Source organism: Schistocerca gregaria, chromosome 8 (assembly GCF_023897955.1).
Source record: "Schistocerca gregaria isolate iqSchGreg1 chromosome 8, iqSchGreg1.2, whole genome shotgun sequence".
In the NCBI taxonomy this organism is placed as follows: Eukaryota; Metazoa; Arthropoda; class Insecta; order Orthoptera; family Acrididae; genus Schistocerca; species Schistocerca gregaria.
In genome coordinates this window covers 503,961,920-503,988,166 of record NC_064927.1, presented here as the reverse complement: position 1 = coordinate 503,988,166, position 26,247 = coordinate 503,961,920, and the positions used below count along the sequence as shown (strand labels likewise).

The following is a 26,247-nucleotide window of genomic DNA, read 5'->3' as shown; positions in this document are numbered from 1 at the left end:
AGGAATTGCGGTTACGAACAACTTAAATTGAAAGAAACACACAGAAGATGTTGTGGAGAAGGCTAACCAAAGCTTGCATTTCACTGGCAAGACACTTAGAGAATGTAACAGACCTACAAAGGAGACTTCCTACACTACGCTTGTCCGCCCTCTTTTAGAATACTGCTGCGCGGTGTGGGACCTTTACCAGATGGGATTGACGGAGTCCATCGGGAAAGTTCAAAGGGCGGCAACACATTTTATATTATCGTGAAATAGGGGAGAGTGTCACTAAAATCATACAGGATTTGGGGTGGACATCACTGAAACAAAGGCGTTTTTCGTTGCGGCGCAATCTTCTCACGAAATTTCAATTACCAATTTTCTCCTCCGAATACGAAAATATTTTTTTGACGCCAACCTACATAGGAAGAAACGATCATAACAATTAAATAAGGGAGATCAGAGCTCGCACAGAACGATATAGGTATTAGTTTTTTCCGCGCGCTCCACGGGATTGGAGTAATAGATAATTATTGTGAAGGTGATTCGATGAACCCTCAGCTAGGCACTTAAATGTGACGTGCAGAGTGCTTATGTAGATGTAGATGCTGAATGCCTCTCTTGCAGCGTCTGCTGCAGGAGTTGGTTGACCATTTCTGTGACGTTGCCGCGCTTAGCTAGTCAAACTAACGAAATACGATCTTCTTTGGATCTTCTCTCTTCTGTTCACCGTATCTGATACGGGTCCCAGACTGCTTGGTCGAACGAGGGTTTCCTAAGAGTCACCTTGGAGGGTGGACCACACTTCCCGAGCATTCTTCCAATAGATCTCAGTCTGACACACACTAAGTGTATATGACTGCTTCCAGTCATCATTCTTCAGTCGCTCTTTCTGACTATTTACGTGCAATACGCTACATTTGTTTGTGTTGAAGGTCAACGGCCAATCCCTGTACCAAGCTGTGATACACTGCAGGTCTTTCTGTATTTTGTTGCCATTTTCTAGCGTTGCGATTTCTCTGTACAGAACAGCATCGTCAGATGTTATCCACTAGCTTATTTTATACGTAGTGTTTGTTTAAACTTGAGACCACTAAATGCCTTGGTCGGTTGAATGGTTTGGGGGGGGGGGGGGGGAACAAACAGCGATGTATCGGTCCCATCGGTTTAGGGAAGGCTGGGGAAAAGTCGGTCGTGGCCTTCCAAGGGAACCATCCCGGCATCTGCCTGAAGCGATTTAGGGAATGACGGAAAACCTAAAGAGAGGATGGCCAGTCTCTCGGTTGAATACCTTGAAAATTACTCATCGTACGAAAAAAAAATGTTCTCGATGAAAAGTTAATATTAGTAAAGGGGACAACTGTGTGCTGCAACTGCCCACCTAACCACCGCTCCTGCGTGGGAGGGATGAAATTCCTGTTTTAAAGGGGGCACCCATTTTTATTGCATATTCATTTTGCACCCTAAAAATAAGTACGGTTTGCTCAACCCATTGTTTCCCATTCACGGTAGATGGCGCTGTATTCGATGCCGTGTGGCTGTTTTGCAGTTAAGATCCTACACACTTCATTCTGCACTTCATCTACTATGCAAAAGTGAACTTGTGCTCTAACTGTTGATACTGATGTTTAAAAATTACTAGAGTGTTGCAAAGGCGTTTGTAAAGTACAAATAATATTAACAAAGTTTTCTGCTACCTACGGAGTTGGCTGTGGTGAGTCGCGAAACCATCGGAATGCTTGATTTCGATGTGTTTTCATCCAACCGCCTAACTCTCGCGCTGGCTACTATGCAGCTACCGGCGGAACATAAAAACCACAACCACTGCAACATAAAATGTCCACGAAGTGGTAGTGTAAGGCTGTTTAGGTTTTTATGTTGGTAACGTCACGTAGCGCTCTGTATGAAAATCACTGGCTGTGCTGTGTGCAGTCTGTGGCTGGTTGGCATTGGAATATTCGCTATTGCACTGTTGGGCAGTTTGGATGTGAACAGCACGCAGCGTTGCGCAGTTGGAGGTGAGCCGCCAGCAGTGGTGGATGTGGGGAGAGAGATGGCAGAGTTTTGAGATGTTAATGTGAGCGGAAGAGCTGGACGTGCGTCCGTCAGAAAAAGGAAATTTGTAAGACTGGATGTCATGAACTGAGATCATGATAACTTTTGAACATTATTAAGGTAAATACATTGTTCTCTACCAAAATCTTTCATTTGCTTATTATGCCTATCAGTAGTTAGTGCCTTCAGTAGTCTGAATCTTTTATTTAGCTGGGAGTAGTGGCGCTCGCTGTATTGCAGTAGTTCGAGTAACGAAGATTTTTGTGGGTGATTGATGAAAGGTATAGGTTAATGTTGGTCAGGGCCATTCTTTCGTAGGGATTATTGAAAGTCAGAGTGCGTTGCGCTAAAAATATTGCGTGACAGTTTAGTGTTGATCAGAATAAGTAAAGAGCGAAATGAACTCCGCTACGCCGGTCCCAAGGCCGGGGCCTCACCGTAGAAGAGGTGAGGAAGGAGGAGGAGGGGGGGAGGAGTAAGAACCTCCTTAAAAAAAACCAAGGTTCACCTGGCCCGGGTGATAGCACCTTGAAAGGGCTCCCTGCTAGGACTAAAGTGAAGACCTCAACGGTAGTGAAGGCGGAGGGAATAGTTCTCGGTACGGCGGAACTAGCGGAAGAGGCAACCAGAGAAAAAGAATCCTCTTGGCGTCCGCCTTGAAACGAGCGGCTGAGTGGTCAGCGCCTGTCCACCAGTGGTGCGGCTGAAAACCGTTCCTCGGAGCTAACAACCTCGAGTAGAATCCTTAGGGGACTTGTTCCCCTAACCCCACAAACAATCAACGATGGATACGCACCTTGTAAGAGAGTTTACCCCAGGGAGTAACCAATCTCCAATTTATAAGGAAATTAAAAGTAGCCATTCGGATTCTGGGGGCCTACAGCAATGTGCGAAGGATGAGTCGGAGCATCCTGAAACCTGCCTTAAGCAAGCAACAAATGAAATTAAACACAAAAATATAAACTACTTGGCAACGTTCAACGTAAACTCACTTCTAAAAACAGGAAAACTTAAAACGTTAATAAATTTTATAAAACAGAAAAATATACTGATAACTGCACTCCAAGAAACCAGGTATACTGATTAACATTCATTTGATTCAGAATCTTCAAAGGGAGCCAGTAAAAAGAGTTATGAAGAATGTACCCCAATTTGGAACAGGCTTCATTGTAAACCAAAATATATTAAACTCGATAGAAGAATTTAAATCTGTCAATGAAAGGCTTTCAACATTAACCTTCAAATCAGTAAACAAACTGTATACCATTGTAAACTCACATGCACCAACAAATGAGAAGAACAGAACACAAAAAGAACAAACAAATTTTTTGGCAGGAACTGTCAAACACCTTAGACCAGATTTCATCCAAAAACAATAATATTGTTGGGAGACTTTAATGCTCAAATCGGCAAAGAACGTCATCACCAATCCATGGTAGGCAAATTCCCTGCACATAAAAGAACCAATGCAAATGGAGAAAGACTTAATAGTTTATGCAGAGAACATGACATAGTTCTAAAGTCTACGTTTTTCAAAAAACTCCCTAGAAAACAAACTACATGGGTATCCCCGAATCCAGTCTGTGGCGAGAAACAACTTGACCATGTTGCTATAAGCAGACTGTCTGCATCAGAGATACTCAATGTAAAAGTTGCTAAGAGTGCAAGTTTAGATTCAGATCACTATCTGTTAAATTCAAAATTAGACCAATATATAAAAGAAAGAGCGAATATCAACCTAAAAAGTTTGACACTCAAAAATTAGCCAAGGAACAAAATTTCAGGACACTTTTGGAAAAGAAAACACCTATAACATGGGGACAACTTCAAAAAGATCTAGTACAGACAGCAGAAGAAACCATTCTCCTTACCAAAAAATGGAAACATGCCTGGTGGAATGATGAGTGTGACAAACTAATCCTAACAAGACAACGAGCTTGGAACATTTGGAATGCAAACAAAAATGATAATAGGAACTCCCTAAAAGAAGCCGGGAAGCAAACTTCAAAAGGCCTTAAAAAGATCCAAGTTCAATACATAAAAGACCAACTAGCATCAATAGACTCCAACTTCAAACAGAACAGTGCTAGGAGCTTTTACAAAACTTTCAAAAGCAACATAAAGAAATACTCTCCTCCTAGTCTATTTTTCACGGACCCAAAAACGCAGAAAACTGCATACAATAGCATAGAGAACTATAGAATACTTGCTGAATATTTTGAAGAACTACATAACTGTTATCCACCGAAAGAAAAATTTAATTTCAATATTGTAAACTCAACACCAGACTCCAAGCTGCCAACCACAGAAGAAATAAAAGAAATCATAAAAGAGCTTAAAAATTATAAAGCCCCTGGAGAGGATAATATAGTTGCTGAACTATGGAAGTACTCTAGTGACAACATGGTACAGTGTATCAGAAACACTAAAAGAAATCTGGACAACACACAGATTACCACCAGACTGGACATCTGCATTAATACATCCACTACATAAAAAGGGAAGAAAACAGATCCTAGCAAATTATATGGGAATCTCCCTCTTACCAGTCTAAGGCGCTTTTAAAAAGAGCAGAAGAGATACTTGACAAACAGCTAGGAGAGTATCATGCTGGATTTAGGAAGGGAAGGTCATGTGCAGAACAAATACTAAATTTAAAGGACGTAATAGAAATGAGGAAAATCAGGAACTTAAAATATGTAATTACTTTTGTGGATTTTAAAAAAGCCTATGGTCAATTGACAGAAATACACTGCTTGATATCTTAAAAGAATTGGGACTATGTTAAAACAACTGCAATAATTAAAGGTACTTTGACAAATACAAAATCGAAAGTAAAATTTAGGGGAGAGCTCTCAAAATCGTTTGAAATAGTCAGGTGTTCGGCAGGGAGATGGTCTGTCACCTCTGCTTTTCAATTGTGTCTTGGAGAAGGTAGTTCGAGAATGGAGGAAGGCGATCAATACTAAAGGGATTCAACTAGGGAGAAATCCAAACAAGATCACTGTCGACTGTTTAGCCTTCGCAGATGACATGACATTGATTAGATTCACTAGACAATGCACAAGAACAAATAAGAGAACTACAAAAACAAGCAGCCAAAGTAGGACTACAAATATCCTATGAAAAAACAAAGTTTATGACAGACATCTGTGATGCTCCTCAAAATATTGCAGTTGACAACAACACAATACACAAAACAGATTCCTTTAAATACCTAGGAGAGTGGATTACATACAATGCCAAAGAAAAGATAGCTATAGAAACTAGAGTGCACAAAATGGAAAGAGTGTTTCATATGACCAAAAACGTCTATAATAAAAAATCCTTGTCCTGGAACATGAAATTAAGACACTACCAAAAAGTGGCCAGACCTGAAGCTCTCTATGCGGCAGAAACACTTAAGCTAACAAGTAATGGAGATCTTGAGAAACTAGAGAAGGTCGAAAGAAGAATTTTAAGGAAAATGCCGGGAGCTAAAAGAAACGATAATGCTGGATACAGGTTAAGACCAAACAGAGAGCTATATCTTAAAACGGAGAAACTAACTGATGTAATGAGGAAGAGGAGACTACAGTTTTTTGGACATATATTCAGAATGGATAACAACAGACTAACCAAGCGGATATTCACATTACTCAATAGCTACAAATCCAAGCCAGCTTGGTTCACAGAGGCTGAAAAGGACATTGAAAATGCTGGAGTTACAATAGACAATAGAAAACAGAACACATTTCAGAAAGGCAGTTCAAAAGGCAGAATTTCAGGAGAGAAAGAAAATAATTAGACGAAAGTGGACTCAAGAAGAAAGGGAACAACACTAAAAGGATGAAGGAAATTTGGAAACTGAGGAAATCTAATACAATGAAGATCAGCCAAAGTTGATTCATCGTACCCTCCAAATGGGTTATTCGAAAGAAGAAGAAAGAGAGAAATGTCTGAGTACGTTCAGTTCTGCTCAGCTGTTATAAAAAACAAATAACGTAATAGGTTTTCCAGTATTGTCATTTTTAAATTATCTAAGGGGACGTTTCAATAGTGACATGCGCACCTGCCGTGGATACTCATCGAGATCAAGCGCCCCCAATAGCGAGAGACAGGGGGACTCGCCGATGTCTAGCGTCTCCAAGGTAACAGAGCTATAACATCCAAGTCGTCGTCCCTTGATCACGCTAAACGCAGTTTCTATCCACACACTGAAACGGGCTAACCACATTGTAGTGTACAATCAAATTTTCATCCCTAAAGTAAATTTCTAATAGAGATGTCAACCGTCAGAACAAAGATTTTTCATTTACATCGTAAATGAAACGTAGAATCAAATGCGTCGGTTCTTAATTGCAAAAATAGGCACTCTTGATATTTGTCTATTACAACGCCATCTACCACGATAGAAAATCAACATTCTGCGTAAACCGTACATATGTTTTGGCGTACAACCAGACCTTTTAAAAAAAATGGGGGAGGGGGGGGGAGGTTCTGATTTGAAAAGACGCATGCAGGAGGGATGGTTAGAAGGTGGCCGGCTGTATCACAGACAAATGTTGCATTTTTTCGTTCGATGAGTCGTTTTCGAACTGTTTAGATGTCTATAGTTGAAACAAACACCCCGTATATTGTGAAAAGTAATGGTCCTGTAAAACTCCCTTGGGGTACGCCCGAAGTTACTTTTACGTCTGAAGATGGTAGGAAGTAAATGTTGTGTGTTCACGACGAACCCTTCGGTATAATCACTTGTTTCATAATCGGTAGAAGCTTTTGAAATGTGGAGCTACAGAAGAATGAATGGTTGCGATTAGATGAGTACATCGAATAACTGATGAGGTAATAAATTTAAGAGAAAAGAAATTTATGGCACAACTTGAACAGAAGGAATCGGTTGATAGGACACATTCTGATGCTTGGAGGAATAGTCAACAATGGATGGAAGAGTGTGAGTGTGTGTGTGTGTGTGTTTTGGTGGCGGGGGGAGAAATTTTAGAAGACGACCTAGGCAAGAGTACAGTAGGCAGGTGTTCAAACGAGTGTAGATCGCAGTAGGCATTCAGATACGAAGAGGTCTGAACAGGATACACTTGTATGAAGAGCTGCATGAAACCAGTCCCTTGACTGAAGACCACAACAACAACAACATTAAAGCAGACTAATCATTATGTTAAAGTAAAGTAAGGAGAGAATTTGTCATCACGAAAGTCATTGGAAATTAGTAATTTCCGTATGAAGTTCAAGGCTAAATTTAGCAGATAAAACTGCGTCTGACGTGTAGCTTTCTTGGAGCTTAACAACGCGGGGAAAGTGGCTTTAACTGGGCCCCGGCGGAGGAAGGGGAAGATGCAAGACCGTAAGGTACCTGGCGCGCTTCTGGGAGCCGTGGGTATTGACAGTTTGCTCTGCGTAGCCCATCCGGTTTCATCTATACACGCTGTCAATGTTTTACTAACCAACCTACAATATGACATCCGTCGTGCATCAGCTGCAAAAATACAGATATACTAACGGAAATGGAAAATTTCATAGGATGGAACAACAGTCCGATATTTATAAAATTTCTTGGGGATGTTCGCCACATTATGATTAATTCCATTCGAAGCTGTTGTCAGTCACAAACATCTGTTTGAAGAGTGACCTAAACGGGTGCGAAGACTATTGCGTTCGTTGTGACATAGAAGCAAACATCCTCCTGTTATCACCTAAGGAATTTCTTGCCATGTCAAACACACTGTTTCCAGAATGAGATTTTCACTCTGCAGCGGAGTATGCGCTGATATGAAACTTCCTGGCAGATTAAAACTGTGTGCCAGACCGAGACTCGAACTCGGGACCTTGGCTTTCGCGGGCAAGAGCTCTACCAACTGGTTCGCAGGAGAGCTTCTGTAAAGTTTGGAAGGTAGGAGACGAGGTACTGGCAGAAAGTAAAGCTGTGAGGACGGGGAGTGAGTCGTGCTTGGGTAGTTCAGTTGATAGAGGACTCGGCCGCGAAAGGCAAAGGTCCTGAGTTCGAGTGTCGGTCCAGCACACAGTTTTAATCTGCCAGGAAGTTTCACACACTGTTAGTCTGTGAAGATTGCTGGCTGCAGGATCATACTAAAGTATACATCTTTTGATCACCTCCCAGACATGGTCTATGACGGATTACAAATCCAGGTACTGGATAAGGCTGCCAATGATCTGCACTTTCCTCCAGGCACTTGTGGAGTTAGCTACTGTGTAGGAGTCTGGCATTATCTTCATGGAATAAGTCATTTGATTCGTTGGCCATTAATGGTATGCATGACAACAGCATTTAACATTCCTGTCACATACTGGCGAGCATTCAGTCTCCAACAATTATCAATTAAGTCCTTTTGTAGCCAGCAGCTCCCACACCGTGTTTCTATTTGTACGCTTATGCTCTGAAATGCGTGGCACAGCGTACGTTCCACTGTGTCAGTTATTAGATTTTTTCCCGATCCATTCACGTATGGAGCGCGGGGAGAATGACTTTAAATGACTGTTGGAGCTGTAATTAATCTAACCTTTTTCTCACTATCCGCACAGGAGCGATACGTACGGGTTTGTAACACACACTTACAGTCGTCACTTGAAGCTGGTGCTTCGCACTGTGTCAGCAGACTTTCTCGGTACATTTTCTATCTTCGAGAGTCTGGCAATTCAATTCTCTCAACACCTTCACGGCATTCTCCGCGGGTCAAAGAAGCATGTGCGCATTCGTGCTGCTCTTCTCTGTATACGTACAATATCCCCAGGAAGTCCTATTTGGGACGTGTCCCACCACTTGAGCAATATTCTAGGATAGATAACGTGTTTTGTATGCAATCTCCTTTGTAGACTGATTGCATTTGCAGTATTCTACCCATAAAGCGAAGTCTGCCATCTGCTTTATCCACGAGTGAGTCTATCTGATCGTTTCATTTATGTGCTTCCCGAGTGCTACGTCTAGGTGTTTGTTTCAGTTTACCGATTCTATTTGTGACTCACAGATATTGTGTTTTCACAGGAAACCATCTTTTTCGTTTAGTGCAGTACAGAATTTTACGTACCTAAACATTTAAAGCAAGCTGCCAGTCTTTGCAACGCTTTGAAATCTTATCAAGGTCTGCCTAAATATTTGTGCAGCTTGATCAGACTGTACATCAATGCACATATCTGCATCATCTGCGAAAAGTCTGAGACTACTATTAATACTGTCTAAGACCAATATACAACATGAACAGCAAGGTACGCCTGAAATTATTGTTACCTCTCTGTATCACTCTCCATCCAAAATAACATGCTGTGTCACCCCCCTCCCAACCAAGAAGCCAATTCATTCAGAAATGTCTCCTGATACCCCCCCCCCCCCTTATACTAATGTACTTTCGATAAGCGTAGATGTGGTGCAGAGTCAAATGCTTTTCGGAAACTGAGAAAGACAGCACCTTCTTGACTGCGTTGATCCACGGCTTTCAGCCTGCCGTGTGAGAATACTGAGAGTTGGGTTTCACATTATCTGTGTTTTCGAAATCCATGCCGTTTGGCAAGAAGGACATCATTCTGTGAGATACCTCGTTATGTCTGAACTCAATACTTTCTAAGATTATACAACAGATGGGTATCAAGGGTATTGTACGGTAGTTTTGTGGATCGCTTCTGTTGTCCTTTCCGACAGCGGGCGGTCGACGAGTCAGCGTTATGGAGTTCGAGAATCGTTGCTTCCTGTGACCTTTCTTCGTTTCTTCTTTTGGTACGTTGGTGTCATCTGACCACCAGAAACAGAAGCGACACTTATCGACGAACTCTTCAGAATACTTCTCGATGTAACTGACTAGATTTTAGAAAAGATGAGAAGTCGCAAACAGGTACTAGTTGTTTTTGGTGCATTTATTCCAAATAACACGTTTCGTGCTCTGCCCATAGTAAGATTTCGTGCTCTAAACAATGACAAATCATTAGTTGTACCTTTTTGAAGAGACTAGATGCTAAGCAGAAAGCGCAAAATCGAACTAATATTAATTTCATCGTACCCGTTAGAGAGAGCGACCTCGGAAATCGGGACACTTATACAGATCGGTATCAAATGGGTACGATGAAGTTCATATTAGGAGACTAGGTGAAAAAGTTTTTGCTAAGGTAGCCGCAGACAAAATGGAACGTAGAGAAGAAATAAAACACATTGCGTTAAAGTTTCTTGGACCATTTTCGCAAAATATTGCGAACCTGTACAAAAAGTTTTTAATGTTCAGGTAGGATTCCAAACGGTTAACAATTTGGGAACGTGTTGAGGCAGTCTGGAATCCGTACAAAAGATCTGTAAGACGAGATAACATAAAATAAAGTGCGGACCTTGTGAACGTTTTTACGTGAGACAAAAAATGGCGAGAGTTCAAAACGATGTTTAAAGAACAAGGGTATGCGAGCAACAGTAGCTCACCAGGTTTCCATTTCAAAGATGAAATCCATACGCTGGGAGAATTAGTAGCATGACAATTCTGCACACAGAAAGGAAGGGAAACAATTTGGACATCTTGCAGTAAGTTGCTCCAGAACTGCTAATCAACGAGCCAATCAGTGGTGGCAGGAAATGCTTTTTTAGTCTTTTGTCGATTTCTTGTGAGAGGCACGTAAAAACTAATAACTTTAGTAACAACTTCTCTGAAGTTGAGTATATAGGCAACCACTTGTCCCTTTACTTTCGCTTTTTCTTTGTGCCTTACGGTCGTTAGTAAATAACACTTTAGTTAGGTTCATCTACGGTAGATGCGGACCTCGGGGAGGATCAGTTTGGATTCCGTCGAAATCTTGGAACACGTGAGGCAATACTGACCTTACGACTTATCTTAGAAGAAAGATTAAGAAAAGGTAAACCTACGTTTCTAGCATTTGTAGACTTAGAGAAAGCTTTTGACAATGTTGACTGGAATACTCTTTTTCAAATTCTAAAGGTGGCAGGGGTAAAATACAGGGAGCGAAAGGCTATTTACAATTTGTACAGAAACCAGATGGCCGTCATAAAAGTCGAGGGGCATGAAAGGGAAGCAGTGGTTGGGAAAGGAGTGAGACAGGGTTGTAGCCTCTCCCCGATGTTATTCAATCTGTATATTGAGCAAGCAGTAAAGGAAACAAAAGAAAAATTTGGAGTAGGTATTAAAATTCATGGAGACGAAGTAAAAACTGAGGTTCGCCGATGACATTGTAATTCTGTCAGAGACGGCAAAGGACTTGGAAGAGCAGTTGAACGGAATGGACAGTGTCTTGAAAGGAGGATATAAGATGAACATCAACAAAAGCAAAACGAGGATAATGGAATGTAGTCAAATTAAATCGGGTGATGGTGAGGGAATTAGATTAGGAAATAAGACACTTAAAGTAGTAAAGGAGTTTTGCTATTTAGGAAGTAAAATAACTGATGATGGTCGAAGTAGAGAGGATATAAAATGTAGACTGGCAATGGCAAGAAAAGCGTTTCTGAAGAAGAGAAATTTGTTAACATCGAATATAGATTTATGTATCAGGAAGTCGTTTCTGAAAGTATTTGTTTGGAGTGTAGCCATGTATGGAAGTGAAACATGGACGATAACTAGTTTGGACAAGAAGAGAATAGAAGCTTTCGAAATGTGGTGCTACAAAAGAATACTGAAGATAAGGTGGATAGATCACGTAACTAATGAGGAGATATTGAATAGGATTGGGGAGAAGAGAAGTTTGTGGCACAACTTGACTAGAAGAAGGGATCGGTTGGTAGGACATGTTTTGAGGCATCAAGGGATCACAAATTTAGCATTGGAGGGCAGCGTGGAGGGTAAAAATCGTAGAGGGAGACCGAGAGATGAGTACACTAAGCAGATTCAGAAGGATGTAGGTTGCAGTAGGTACTGGGAGATGAAGCAGCTTGCACAGGATAGAGTAGCATGGAGAGCTGCATCAAACCAGTCTCAGGACTGAAGACAACAACAACAACAACAACAACAACAACAACAACAACAACATCTACGGTTACACGATGAAAGGCACACGCCCTTCGCTGTATACTACTCTGGTCAGTGAATGAAGACAAATTTTTCTCTAATTTTGATACGTTATCCTTTTAAGACAAATATTTTAATACGTTGAAAGGTACAATCTCGTGTTCATACTACAGCGATGCGTCTTTTAGTTTGCTTACGTACAGACATACATGTTTGTTATATTTTACTGTTTTAATGGGCAGTAAACATTTTGGCATATGGATAGCCGCAATAATAAATCACGAAATGGGACAAATGTCTTAGGATTTTATGTTTGATGAACAGTCAAGAAGTGTAATTACAAATCTAAACAAATTCTTTTGTAATCTTCGACGAGGCATGTTTTTCCAAGACCAAATACTTTTTTTCTAGAATGTTGTAATGTACTTTCTTGTGTTTTGTACTACTGCGATGTGTGTTTTAATGTGCCCATGTGGAGGCGCACACCATGTCCGTCGAGGATGATACGTCGTACAGGTATCTCCTGGTCTGTGTCACACAAAGACAGTTTTGGAAGTGCATTCAGCGGCACATGCGAATACTGCATGCGAAATTTATTGTAAAAACAGTCAGCGGCACAGAATTGACAAATTTAAACGTCGTGGAGGATGCTGCAGTTTTTCACGCGTCTTGTTGTTTATGACGTATGTCCAGAATTATGTTATCTACGTGGCTTTTACCCCCCCCCCCCCCCCCCACACACACACACACACACACACACAGCGATTGTTGCCTGACACGACAAATTATTATATATTCATATCGACGTTCCACCTGCATGTTTTGCAATGTGTGCACTTTCCAATTCGTCGGCTCTGTCGTCTGTTACGTATTTGAATCCAACAAAGAACTTTCTTGGTCCCTCAACAATTCTTTCTGGCTACACTTCCCGTCCATCTCAACATCCCTTTAATTACGGCGATAATTGTGTGTTCCACTCCAGTCTGCCCCCTGATCCATTTGCTTCTTCCCTTGTCTCAATTTGCATCAAGCGACCTTCCATCGCTCACTCAAAAATCCAGATTTTCTCATCAAACGTCACGTGTCACGGGCGTAACTCGAAAGTGACAACACACGCTGATTGTAGGTTTTAATTTTTCAGGCGCACGGGGACCTTTGTGCTGAAAATCCTAGCTTCAGTTACCAAAAGCCTCTGCTATTTTTGCTCTTTTTGAATCTTTTCCGATACAAGCAAGCAAGTTCTTCAGTTGCCCTAAATACTGACATATCAACTATCCTAAAACTTCATTGTTAATTTCCAGGTCTGTCTTTTCCATGTATGCGTGGTAGTTTATGTCAGTCTTATTGTATGTTGTTTTCTAAAGGTAATGAATTTTAGGTTTTTAGATTCCCCTGACGACGACGTCATCAGAGGCGAAGCACAAGGCTTGACCGGGACGGACGGGGAAGGAAATCGGGTGTGTGCTTTTCAAGGGAACCATCCCCAGTATTCGCTTTACTCTATTTAGGATTTAGGGAAACAACGGAAAACCTGAATATTTGGCGCGGGACAGGGACTTTTGGGCCTTTGAAGCATGCTTCTAGTACCATCATTTACTTCTTATCTGTTCCATCGGACAATGGTGTATCATATTTGTGTCTTTCAGGTTCCCTTGGACCGTGCAAGCCACAATAATCAGCGGGTTGGACACACACTCATTAAAAACAAAGTGAAATTCTCATCTACTGAACCTGAAAGGGCATGCGACATACGCAAAGACCCACTGACCAAAAAAGGACGAAGCAGCAGACAGAAGAAAAGTGGTCTAGTGGTTAACGTCGCTACTCTTAGATCGCGGGGTCGCGGGTTCGATTCCCGGCCACGTTGGGAATCTTCTTCGATAGCGGATTGGATGTTTGTGTTGTTCTAATCATTTCATCACGTCTTCGTCGCAAATGTGCACAAATTGAAAACGTGTCGTCAAACAAAAAGACTGCCGATTAGAAAAAAGTGTAAACAAAATAATTAAACAAGAAAAAATTGTGATTGTGCGTACGAATAAACAACACATTACCCACAGAAGTTCTCATTTGCTGCAAGGAACTCCTGCACAGGATAAGAGTGTGCCACACAAACTTCCGAACTTGGCTCCGAAAACTTGGGGTTCGTCACTCAGTCTGTACTACTCAAGTCCCCTGAGACGCATGGTAGAGGGTACTTTGCGTACCTCTCCCTTTCGTACTTACAAAATGAACCGGTAAATAACGTGCTGATCTTCTTTTGGATCCTCTCTGTTTTCTCCCTCAGTCCTGTCTGATACAGATCCCACGCGAACTGGCAATATTCTAGTAATGGCCGTGTTTCGTAAGCTACTTCCTTTGTTGGACGGACTACATTTCCTGAGGATTTTTCCGATGACTCTCACACTGGCATCTGTCCAGCGCGCGATTAATTCTATGTGGTCCTTTCACTTCAAATCGTTCCGTCGTACGAACAGTATCACATTTTATGGAAGTAAGTGCTTCGAGAGGTGGTTGTGCAGTCGTCTGATCATGCGTACGTTGATGATCAATGGCCAGTCTCTGTACCAAACGTCAGGACGAGATGCTGCGTTCTGTTTCCTATAAATGAAAAAACCAACGTATGCTGATCTCAAATGGTTGAAAATGTTCTTTGTTTGTTCGATAGATTTTCAATGTTTTTCCACTGTTTCTCACATATTTTCCGCACTTAATTCACGAAATACAAAACCTAACAAATTTCCCATACCAGGTAATAGCATTTCACCTTACTCAACAGCAAATTTAAGTCATGTTTTAGAGGATTTGCTCCACAGGGTCATAAAAGAATCGCGTAATTTAATAAAACACGAAAAAATTTGTGAGTGAAGGCCTTGTGTTCAAACTTCCTGTGCATTGAATACAGTCACGTTCACAGCTGTAAAACACGGATAAAACTAAGTCGGAACATTTATGACTTCTTCGTTTTCGCTGTCCTCTACGGGCCAGCACTGTTATATGGGTTTCGGCAATGTTAGTGACAGTTGGTGACCGGAGGCCCCTGCTCACTTCATCACTCCCTGCAGAATGAAAGAGTGTGTGTGTGTGTGTGTGTGTGTGTGTGTGTGTGTGTGTGTCTGCGCCTAGGTTTCATGTTCAAGTGTGGGAACGCTTTCTAAAATATTTGCATAACGTGTATCTCAGGTGGAAAGTGGGTGCCAGCCCGGTATTTACCCAACAGGATGTTGGAAACTGCCTAAAAACCACATCCAGACTGCCTGGCTCACTAGACCGTGTCGTCAATCTGCGAGGCGGAATCGAACCAGAACAGGCTCGCTTCCTTAAATTCCTCAAAAGGTGCCTTAACGTATTCAGCTACCATGCGGGTAGATACATATATCGGTAGCCATGTGAGAACCGAGTCGCGGATTCCAATACGGCTATGCACAGGAAATGGCTGCAATTTTTACGATGTATTCGTAAGATCCGAACCTCTAACAACGTTGAAAACTTTCTTTAGATCTTTATCCACTTCCTTGATATAGAGGTCCAAAGTTATCCTATCTGTACACCTAAAATCCGGTGTGAGGGGAAGGCTTTTCTTATGCAGTGAGATAGCACGGAGAAACATGCTGTAAAGTGTATCCGTTGTTATCAGAAGGGTTCTGGGGACCGCATGTTCTACCGAAGAAAATGCAGAATATTTGTGTACCTAAAATCCGGTGTGAGGTGTAAAATTAGTTTTGTGTTATTTCAATTTCACACAAGTAAACTATCAACATTTTGTTGACCTATAAGTTATTTCCATATGAGTGATGTAGCACAGAACGGAATAGAACCAGCGGAAAAACGCTCGTATGGGAGCATAAAAAAGGTGAATATGCTCCTCTTTAGAAGACTGAAAAGTGGGGTACCAGCTGTTTCATTTTGCCTTCCTCAGCACCTTTAAAAATTTACCCAAAAGTTTTACCATGCGAACATATTCGTGCGAAAGAGACAAAAGTAATAAATACTGGAAGATAGTAGACGATGACGGTGGATGTGGTATTAGAAGAGCGAGAGAGAGAATGGTGGTGTGAGAAAGAGGGGGACACAGATAGTGGATCATGGTTGACAGTGACAGAACAATAGTAGAGAAAGACAGAGTGCCAGTGGGCAAGGAATAAAGAAGGCCAAAAGGGAAGTGGGTGAGAGCCAGTTATAATGAGAGAGTCTATGGCAGTGAGGGAGGGGGGAGAGAGAGAGAGAGAGAGAGAGAGAGAGAGAGAGAGAGAGAGAGAGAGAGTTGGGTTGGACAAGTGGGAGATGGGTATGAGCAACTTACAGTAATCGACTAGCGGTGGCTTTTCAGCGTTATTTGCTTCCTTAGTATCTTTGTGTTCCACTTACTGTGCCACACATTGTTGAGCGTCTCAATTTTTTTCCAGTATCATGGTCTTCAAAAGGAAACTTCAGTCAAGGTGAGTAGATTTGCTGACGTCTTTCGTAAGTTGTTAATAAGCAACTTGCAGAGAACATGAGACAGACAACAAAGTGCCATTAATTTTATTGCACGCAGCAAAATGTGAGAACTGCTCTGCTCCATTACTTTATTCCGTTCAAACAGGGCTCACTGTAATATCTTCAGAAGTTGAAACTATTACTTGGTCGTCGGCAAGCAAGAGCGCCAAGCGAAAGCTATATCGCTTGTTATCGTCAAAACTAACGAATAGACGTCTTCACTGTGTAAATTAAACGAAGTTGGAATAATGAAATATTTACGTACATACTGATGTCTGCAAAAATAGCGCATTGAAACATGGTAATGAAACCAGAAGCCCGCTCCCATGTGAAAGAGAGCTGGTACTGAATTATACATTAGATAAACTATAAATACTGAGCCCAATAAAAAGCACAGAAGCCTAGAAATTAAGAGGTAGTTATTGAGATATACGAAAACATAAAAACAAATATTAGGTTGGTGCGTAATTTCGTAGCGTTTTGTTTCTCATGATGGTACTCCGGTTGCTAAGGGTTTAATTATGACTTCTCATTTTTTATTTTTAGTTCATTTCTATATGAGTTTACATATTCTCATTGGCAGATAGTGGAGCTGTGGACGCTACCATATGAACAAATCTAGACATTTCCAACATATTCTCTTGAGTTCAGTAGAGGTAGGAAATCAGTGCAGGCAGCCAGAAACATGTGCACCCTGTATGTCCATAATTCCATTGGACAGAGTACGGCAAGAAAATGGTTGTCTTTTTTAGGAGGATCGTTATGGCAGTGACCACTTTCAGGAAGAACTTCCGGGTTTTATGAATATTATTTAAATACATTAATCCACAGCGATCCACGTCAATATAGTCGAGACGCGGCAAATGTGGTAAACTGATCATTCCACCACCGTGCGACATTCGCATGCAATGGGGAAGGTTCAAAAATAGCGTGTATGGGTCCGCACGCCCTAAGCCAATTCACAAAAATCAGCGGGTGACCGTGTGCATGTCTGCTTGCTCGTCATCAGTTGGCTCGTAAACACCGACCATCCCTATCCTGTATCGTTACTCGTGACGATAAATGGTGTCTTTATCCTAATATAAGGAAAAGATACTGTCGAGCACAAAAAAGCAGCTCATCGTACAAAGATCTGCGCACATCCACAAAAGATGATGTTATGCATCTGGTGGAACATTGACAGTGCCACAAATTCTTGCTCCGAGGTGTAACCATCACTGCTGATTTTTGTCAACAAGTGAGATGTCTTTTAGATGAAGTCAAAGAACAACGACCAGGTAGATTGCATGGAATGACGCACGACAACGCCCGCTCTCAGGCTGCTAGACTGACAACCACTGTACAGGAGTTTGGATGCCATTCCGCACCCACGTTATTCACCTGCTGTTGCTCCCTCTGATTTTCACGTTCACCGCTCTATCGAACAGCGTTCAAGGAACATCCTTCCCTGATGGAAGTGCGCTCCAAACATGGCTCAAAGAGTCCTTCGGCTCAAAACCACTACTTCCACAGACACAAACGGAAAGTTACCTCAGCACTGGGAGACAGTTTTAAATTGTGAAGGAGAATTCAGTATTGATCAGAAAGCCTCTGCTGTGTGTATCTGTGGTGTTTATTAAAGTTATGGAAAAACACTGCGCACTTATGCTCCAACGCAATAAGGAATAGGCTTATTTTTGAACATTTATATCTGTGTGGCGCATCACACGTATCTCCTAGGAACCCTCGGAAAAAATTGAACTGGATCTGGTAAGCTTTTTTTAGATGAAAGCGGGAGAAGCAGTACAAACAAAAATTTTCAGAAGGAAAGTTAAATTTAGAAAGTTTTCAAGGCACAAGCAAGAAGAAACTATCTGAAGCGGTCTGGTGGAAGAAGGAAGACACATGAGGAAATTACGAAATATTGAAGAAAAAGAAATAACATCAAATACGAAACACTTGCTGGTGCTCTGCAAAATCATTTATTTCGTCACGAACGGGCTTTTGGCTTCTTTAGCCGTCGTTATGTGACATCTGAATGTCGCAAACACGCAAAATGACATGGAAATTACACAGATGTTATTTGCACAAAAGATACACAGCAAAGTAATACTCTTATCTTTTGCTTTATAAACACTCAACAAGTCATTTTTGTACCTTCTGTACTAGTAATATATGTAATTCGCTCTTCGTTTTATCTATGTTTGTGACATTCTATTGTCAACTGACGATGGACGAAGAAGACGAATGCCGGATCGTGACTAAAGAATTTTGCAGATCAGGAAGTGTTTGCTACTTGATATTTCCTTTGCAGAATTTGTTTCTGGTCCTGACTAAAGTTGACATGTGGACGGGCAGTGTGCTGTGGAGTGACGAGGCACACGGTACAATACAGGGCACACTGAATACCGACTTTGGGGTACCCTTAAACGGCGTGTTGTCCACCAACAGCCATTGCCTCGCCATACGAACACTTTTGTTCTCGGTCCTCACAGAAGACTACACGTAGGGGATCTGTCACGTTTACCACGTCGTCTGAACGTTGAGGACTTTCACAGCATGTGGCTTTGGAGGAGCGAACTGTGTGGAAACCACTGTTTACACCCAAGATGGCGCAACACGTCATATCGTTCGCCCAGTGAAAGATCAGTTAAGTGCAGCCCTCCGCGAACGTGTTATCTCTAGAGGTTTTCTAGGTGCACGGCTTGCGAGATCACCCCATCTGAAGCCATGTGACGTTCGGCGCTGGGGATATCTAAAAGTACGCGTTTACCAGAAACACGTTCGGATCTCTACCCGATCTGAAGGCCAGTATACAGGAAGAGTCGCTCAGATTCCACCGGAACAGCTGCGAGCAACCGTTGGTCACGTTTTACGGATGCAGCATCTCGTCGACTTCTCCAGTGCTAGTATTGAACCAACTGTGTAAGCGGAGGATAGCAATAAAATCAACGTCATGCCTTTGTCACTTGTTTCATGTTTCCTGCTTATGTCCCGTTCCTAATCCATTACATATGGAAACATTTCTGTAAGTCTTGTGTTCACGGCAGCATCTTTGCACCTGGTGACCAAAATTTGTACTATTTGTTTCTGGCGCAAATCGGTTTCGCATTAACACATTAGATTAACTAACAAGCTTCGCTGCCATACATTATTACAGCCGACAATGGACCTTTGCTGGTAGCTGCACTTTAATTATAACCATCTTTTATCTCTGAGAAAAGAAATTTAACTGGATATCGGAAGCCAAAAGATATTTAGAAATAAGAGCGGAAGAAGCAGTAGGAAGATTTTCAGTAGAAGTGTTTAATCTAGAACGTTTGTAAGGCACAAATTAAATCGACACGTGTGAAGTGTTGTGGATGAGAAAGAAAAGACGACATGAGGGAAAGATAAATTATTGAAGGAAAATACCAAATGGGAAACACTCCGTGATGTTCTGCAAAATTAGGTTCATTTCGCAACGAACCGGCTTTCGGCTTCTTCGGCCATCGTCAGATAACAACAATGTCCGAAACAGAAAATATGATGTGCGAATGACCCGTTTGTACAGAAGATACAAATATAAGTGGAATGTTTGCATAGGAAAGAAATACTTTCTTATAGTTTCCTATACAAACAATCTACATGTAATTTTTTTTGTACCTTTCGTACTAACGACATCTGTGCAAATCGCACGTCGTTTTATTTGTGTGCGTGACATTCATTTGTCACTTGATGGTCTAAGAAGCCGAAAGTCGGTTCTTGACAATTTTGCAGATCGGGATATGTTTCCTACTTAATATTATATTCCACCGGGCAGTGTAGGAAAATTCAGTTAATGAAAGAGGAAATGTATATGAAAAAATAAGTGAACATGACCTAAATCCCATCATGGAGGGCAAACAACTTGAAAGAGTACAGTGTGCAAAATTCCTGGGTATGCACATTGATGAGAAGATAAACTGGAAGGACCATGTGGTGAGCTTAGCACTAAAACTAAATTCAGCATGTTTTGTACTTAGATTAAATTTAAGAGTTTGTAGTAATGACTGTACCGGATTAGTGTATTTTGGCTATTTTCAGTCCATTGCATCCTATGGGATAGTATACTGGGGAGAAAAATTATCGTATAAATGAGATTTTACAAAAAACGCGCTATTCGGATAGTGACCCAGAGCCCACTTCAAACACATTGTAGGCCCCTTTTCAAAGCATTGAAAATTTTAACAATTGCATCACACATTCTGAAATGTCTGTTAGTGATCAAAAGAAATCAGGACAAAATGAAAACCAATACAGCCTACCATAATTACGATACACGGAAATGTAAAGATCCCCACTTACAAACTGTAACAAAGACCCGAAGTGAGAAACATGTATGTAATGAAGGCATCAAACTTTTTAATGCACTACCGAAACATGTCAAAGAGCTGGGAAATGAGGATAAATTTAAAACTATTATAAAGAATCAGATGCTTGACAGCCGGAAGCGGCTACGAGGGTAGCGGAGTACGTGTGGAGTGCACATGGGGTTTTTTTAGGTTAGAGAATTCCCTCCCTAGGCCCGACAAGACGCCTCCTGAGACGCGGCAAGGCAGGAGTAGGCAAAATGCAACAAGGAATAACAATATTAATGTGCTAATAGTAAACTGCAGAAGCGTCTATAGAAAGGTCCCAGAACTGCTCTCATTAATAAACGGTCACAACGCCCATATAGTACTAGGAACAGAAAGTTGGCTGAAACCAGACGTAAACAGTAATGAAATCCTAAACTCTGATTGGAATGTATACCGCAGAGATAGGCTGGACAGTGAAGGGGGAGGCGTGTTTATAGCGATAAGAAGTGCAATAGTATCGAAGGAAATTGACGGAGATTCGAATTGTGAAATGATTTGGGTGAAGGTCACGGTTAAAGCAGGCTCAGACATGGTAATTGGATGTCTCTATAGGCCCCCGGGCTCAGCAGCTGTTGTGGCTCAGCACCTGAAGAATAATTTGGAAAATATTTCGAGTAGATTTCCCCACCATGTTATAGTTCTGGGTGGAGATTTTAATTTGCCGGATATAGACTGGGAGACTCAAACGTTCATAACGGGTGGCAGGGACAAAGAATCCAGTGAAATATTTTTAAGTGCTTTATCTGAAAACTACCTTGAGCAGTTAAACAGAAAACCGACTCGTGGCGATAATATATTAGACCTTCTGGTGACAAACAGACCCGAACTATTTGAATCAGTTAATGCAGAACAGGGAATCAGCGATCATAAAGCGGTTACTGCGTCGATGATTTCAGCCGTAAATAGAAATATTAAAAAAGGTAGGAAGATTTTTCTGTTTAGCGAAAGTGACAAAAAGCAGATTACAGAGTACCTGACGGCTCAACACAAAAGTTTTGTCTCAAGTGCAGATAGTGTTGAGGATCAGTGGACAAAGTTCAAAACCATGGTACAATATGCGTTAAATGAGTATGTGCCAAGCAAGATCGTAAGAGATGGAAAAGAGCCACCGTGGTACAACAACCGAGTTAGAAAACTGCTGCGGAAGCAAAGGGAACTTCACAGCAAACATAAACATAGCCAAAGCCTTGCAGACAAACAAAAGTTACGCGAAGCGAAATGTAGTGTGAGGAGGGCTATGCGAGAGGCTTTCAATGAATTCGAAAGTAACGTTCTATGTACTGACTTGGCAGAAAATCCTAAGAAATTTTGGTCCTATGTCAAAGCGGTAGGTGGATCAAAACAAAATGTCCAGACACTCTGTGACCAAAAGGGTACTGAAACAGAGGATGACAGACTAAAGGCCGAATTACTAAATGTCTTCTTCCAAAGCTGTTTCACAGAGGAAGACTGCACTGTGCTTCCTTCTCTAGATTGTCGCACAGTTGACAAAATGGTAGATATCGAAGTAGACGACAGAGGGATAGAGAAACAATTAAAATCGCTCAAAAGAGGAAAGGCCGCTGGTCCTGATGGGATACCAGTTCGATTTTACACAGAGTATGCGAAGGAACTTGCCCCCCTTCTTGCAGCGGTGTACCGTAGGTCTCTAGAAGAGCGAAGCGTTCCAAAGGATTGGAAAAGGGCACAGGTCATCCCCGTTCTCAAGAAGGGACGTCGAACAGATGTGCAGAACTATAGACCTATATCTCTAACGTCGATCAGTTGTAGAATTTTGGAACACGTATTATGTTCGAGTATAATGTCTTCTCTGGAGACTAGAAATCTACTCTGTAGGAATCAGCATGGGTTTCGAAAAAGACGATCGTGTGAAACCCAGCTCGCGCTATTCGTCCACGAGACTCAGAGGGCCTTAGACACGGGTTCACAGGTAGATGCCGTGTTTCTTGACTTCCGCAAGGCGTTTGACACAGTTCCCCATAGTCGTTTAATGAACAAAGTAAGAGCATACGGACTATCAGATCAATTGTGTGATTGGATTGAGGAGTTCCTAGATAACAGAACGCAGCACGTCATTCTCAATGGAGAGAAGTCTTCCGAAGTAAGAGTGATTTCAGGTGTGCCGCAGGGGAGTGTCATAGGACCGTTGCTATTCACAATATACATAAATGACCTGGTGGATGACATCGGAAGTTCACTGAGGCTTTTTGCAGATGATGCTGTGGTGTATCGAGAGGTTGCAACAATGGAAAATTGTACTGAAATGCAGGAGGATCTGCAGCGAATTGACGCATGGTGCACGGAATGGCAATTGAATCTCAATGTAGCGAAGTGTAATGTGATGCGAATACATAGAAAGATAGGTCCCTTATCATTTAGCTACAAAATAGCAGGTCAGCAACTGGAAGCAGTTAATTCCATAAATTATCTGGGAGTACGCATTAGGAGTGATTTAAAATGGAATGATCATATAAAGTTGATCGTCGGTAAAGCAGATGCCAGACAGATTCATTGGAAGAATCCTAAGGAAATGCAATCCGACAACAAAGGAAGTAGGTTACAGTACGCTTGTTCGCCCAATGCTTGAATACTGCTCAGCAGTGTGGGATCCGCACCAGGTAGGGTTGATAGAAGAGATAGAGAAGATCCAACGGAGAGCAGCGCGCTTCGTTACAGGATCATTTAGTAATTGCGAAAGCGTTACGGAGATGATAGATAAACTCCAGTGGAAGACTCTGCAGGAGAGACGCTCAGTAGCTCGGTACGGGCTTTTGTTGAAGTTTCGAGAACATACCTTCACCGAAGAGTCAAGCAGTATATTGCTCCCTCCTACGTATATCTCGCGAAGAGACCATGAGGATCAAATCAGAGAGATTAGAGCCCACACAGAAGCATACCGACAGTCCTTCTTTCCACGTACAATACGAGACTGGAATAGAAGGGAGAACCGATAGAGGTACTCAGGGTACCCTCCGCCACACACCGTCAGGTGGCTTGCGGAGTACGGATGTAGATGTGTAAGTAAATTTCTATGCTCAACTGTATTAGAATATAAAGAACCACATGCTTGACAAATGTTATTACAGCATAAGTGAATATCTCCGTGCAACATGTATAAAGCACATGTTTCAGTTAATGTGACAAATGAAATTACGTCAATGAATATGTAAAGCACATAAGAAGATTAAGAACCACATGCTTAACAAATGTCACTACAGTATAAATGAATACCTATGCTCGACAGTATAAGAGTATGATATAAATGTGAAATGAACTCATCAAGGAATAGGTCTGTCAAGAACATAAGAAATTATGTTATAAAAACACTTTTTAGTTTTATATTGTATTAAACATAAGATAGATTCATATGAATTGAGCACAGAAAATTTTTTTGTAATGCTATTATATAATTGTTAAAAAGTATCCTGACAAATCGTATATCACAAATGTGATCATTGGGATGATAAATAAATGAGGAATTACAACTATCACATAGTCCCTAGTTGGCCAAAACGGATGAGAAAAGAAATCGGCGTCGAAAATCAGCTTTCTCAGTTACCGACATTACTATATCATTTGTGTTGATAATATTTGGTGACGACTACGACGATGTACATTATGGACAGGTAGACAATTTAAGAAAATTCTTTATAGAACGAGCAGAAACTAGCAAAATACACAAAGCAATCACTCGTATAAATACATCGGCTACACCATTGCAATTTCATAACCACTTCAACACTTTAGATCGCATAACACCAACAGATACAAAGAAAGTAAATTGGAAAAAGAAAACACTAGACGGCAAGCACCCGTATCATCTAACACAGCCACACATCGATCAAGACGCATCCAACACATGGCTAAGAAAAGGCAATATGTACAGTGAGACGGAAGGATTCATGATTGCAATACAGGATGAAATAAACACCAGATATTACAGGAAGCATATTATTAAATATCCCAATACCACAACAGATAAATGCAGACTTTGCAGACAACAAATAGAAACAGTAGATCACGTAAAAAGCGGATGTACAATACTAGCAGATACAGAATACCCAAGAAGACATGACAATGTAGCAAAAATAATACATCAACAACTTGCCATACAACATAAACTAATAAAACAGCACGTTCCCACATAGAAGTATACACCACAAAATGTATTGGAGAGTGATGAATACAAATTAGACTGGAACAAAACCATTGTAACAGATAAAACACCACATAACGAACCTGACAGCATACTGAACAATAAAAAGAAGAACGTAACAACTAATCGAAATATCCACACCCAATACAATATACAGAAGAAAACAGGAGAAAAAATGGAAAAATACATCAAACTGGGTGAGGAAGTGAAGGACATGTGGCATCAGGATAAAGTTGACATACTATCAACTACAGGAGTCATACCACACAATATCCACCAGTACAACACAATACAGCTACATCCAAACATATATACAACTACAGAAATCCGTAATTATTGATACATGTTCAATTACCCGAATGTTCCTAAATGCAATGTAACATATACCGTACAGGTAAAAGGAAGTCACGCTTGATCAAGGTCCGCGTCACTTTCCATTTTTGACCAGACATAACGTTTGAGACAGGGAAGAGAAATAATAATAATAATAATAATAAAGTTTTGGTCGGAATATAGGTCGCTGCCAAGCTTTATTAAATTCTATCCGGACGTATGACAGTAGTTGAAACTAGGGCATTGTCTGGGATTGTTCCGGAGGAGTATACGGTGGACACGAGTCGGTATAGACGCGATCGTTGAAATTTCGAGGGCTCACGATTTGGAGCGACGTGGGGCGTGACAAGTGCGCGGCCAGCGGCGACTGACCTGTAGCCGGCGGCAGGGCTTGTAGCCGTCGGTGGACTTGTAGCGGCCCATGGTGTACGTCCCTCGGGTGGCGGCAGCCGCTGTCGCACTGACGCGCGGCCAGCTGCGTGGCCAGGCGGCCAGCCGCTTCCCCCACCAGCGCCGGCCAGCTGCTTCCCCCACCACCACAGCCCGCCACCACGCGGGCGCCTGCCCTACGTCAGCGCCGAACGTCCTTGCCACAGTCCTTCCGTCAGTCTCTCGGCGCAGCGCCGGCCTTCTGGACACACCCTCGCGGAGAGTGCAGTCTGGCCGCGCCTCAACCTGTCGGTACCGTAAGCTGGGGCTCGCACTGCTCAAGGCCCCCACTAGCGCGGCCGACCGACAGAAGTCTCGTAGCGCGCTGTGATTTGAGTGCATTGTGTATATTCTACGAGATCCCACTTGGGATGTGAATTGCAGAGTAGTCGTGTAGATGTAGATGTACACAAACGGGGCTTTGTCTTGGCTATTTTAGAGGTAGCAAGAAATAAAAAAAGCCGGAACAAGGCTGTGGGCAAAGAAGTGGCTGATGCAACGAAATAAATTT

General features: G+C 41.8%; 1 protein-coding gene across 1 annotated transcript in view; it reads right to left on the bottom strand.

Moving 5' to 3' along the window:
* LOC126284897 (organic cation transporter protein) overlaps positions 1-25,765 on the bottom strand; it is a 442,131-nt gene extending 416,366 nt beyond the window's left edge. Inside the window, exon 1 of the mRNA XM_049984159.1 lies at positions 25,680-25,765. Coding sequence (XP_049840116.1) covers positions 25,680-25,730 — 51 coding nt within the window. The 5' untranslated portion in view covers positions 25,731-25,765. The remainder of the gene's footprint in view (positions 1-25,679) is intronic.
* Positions 25,766-26,247: the final 482 nt, after the last annotated feature.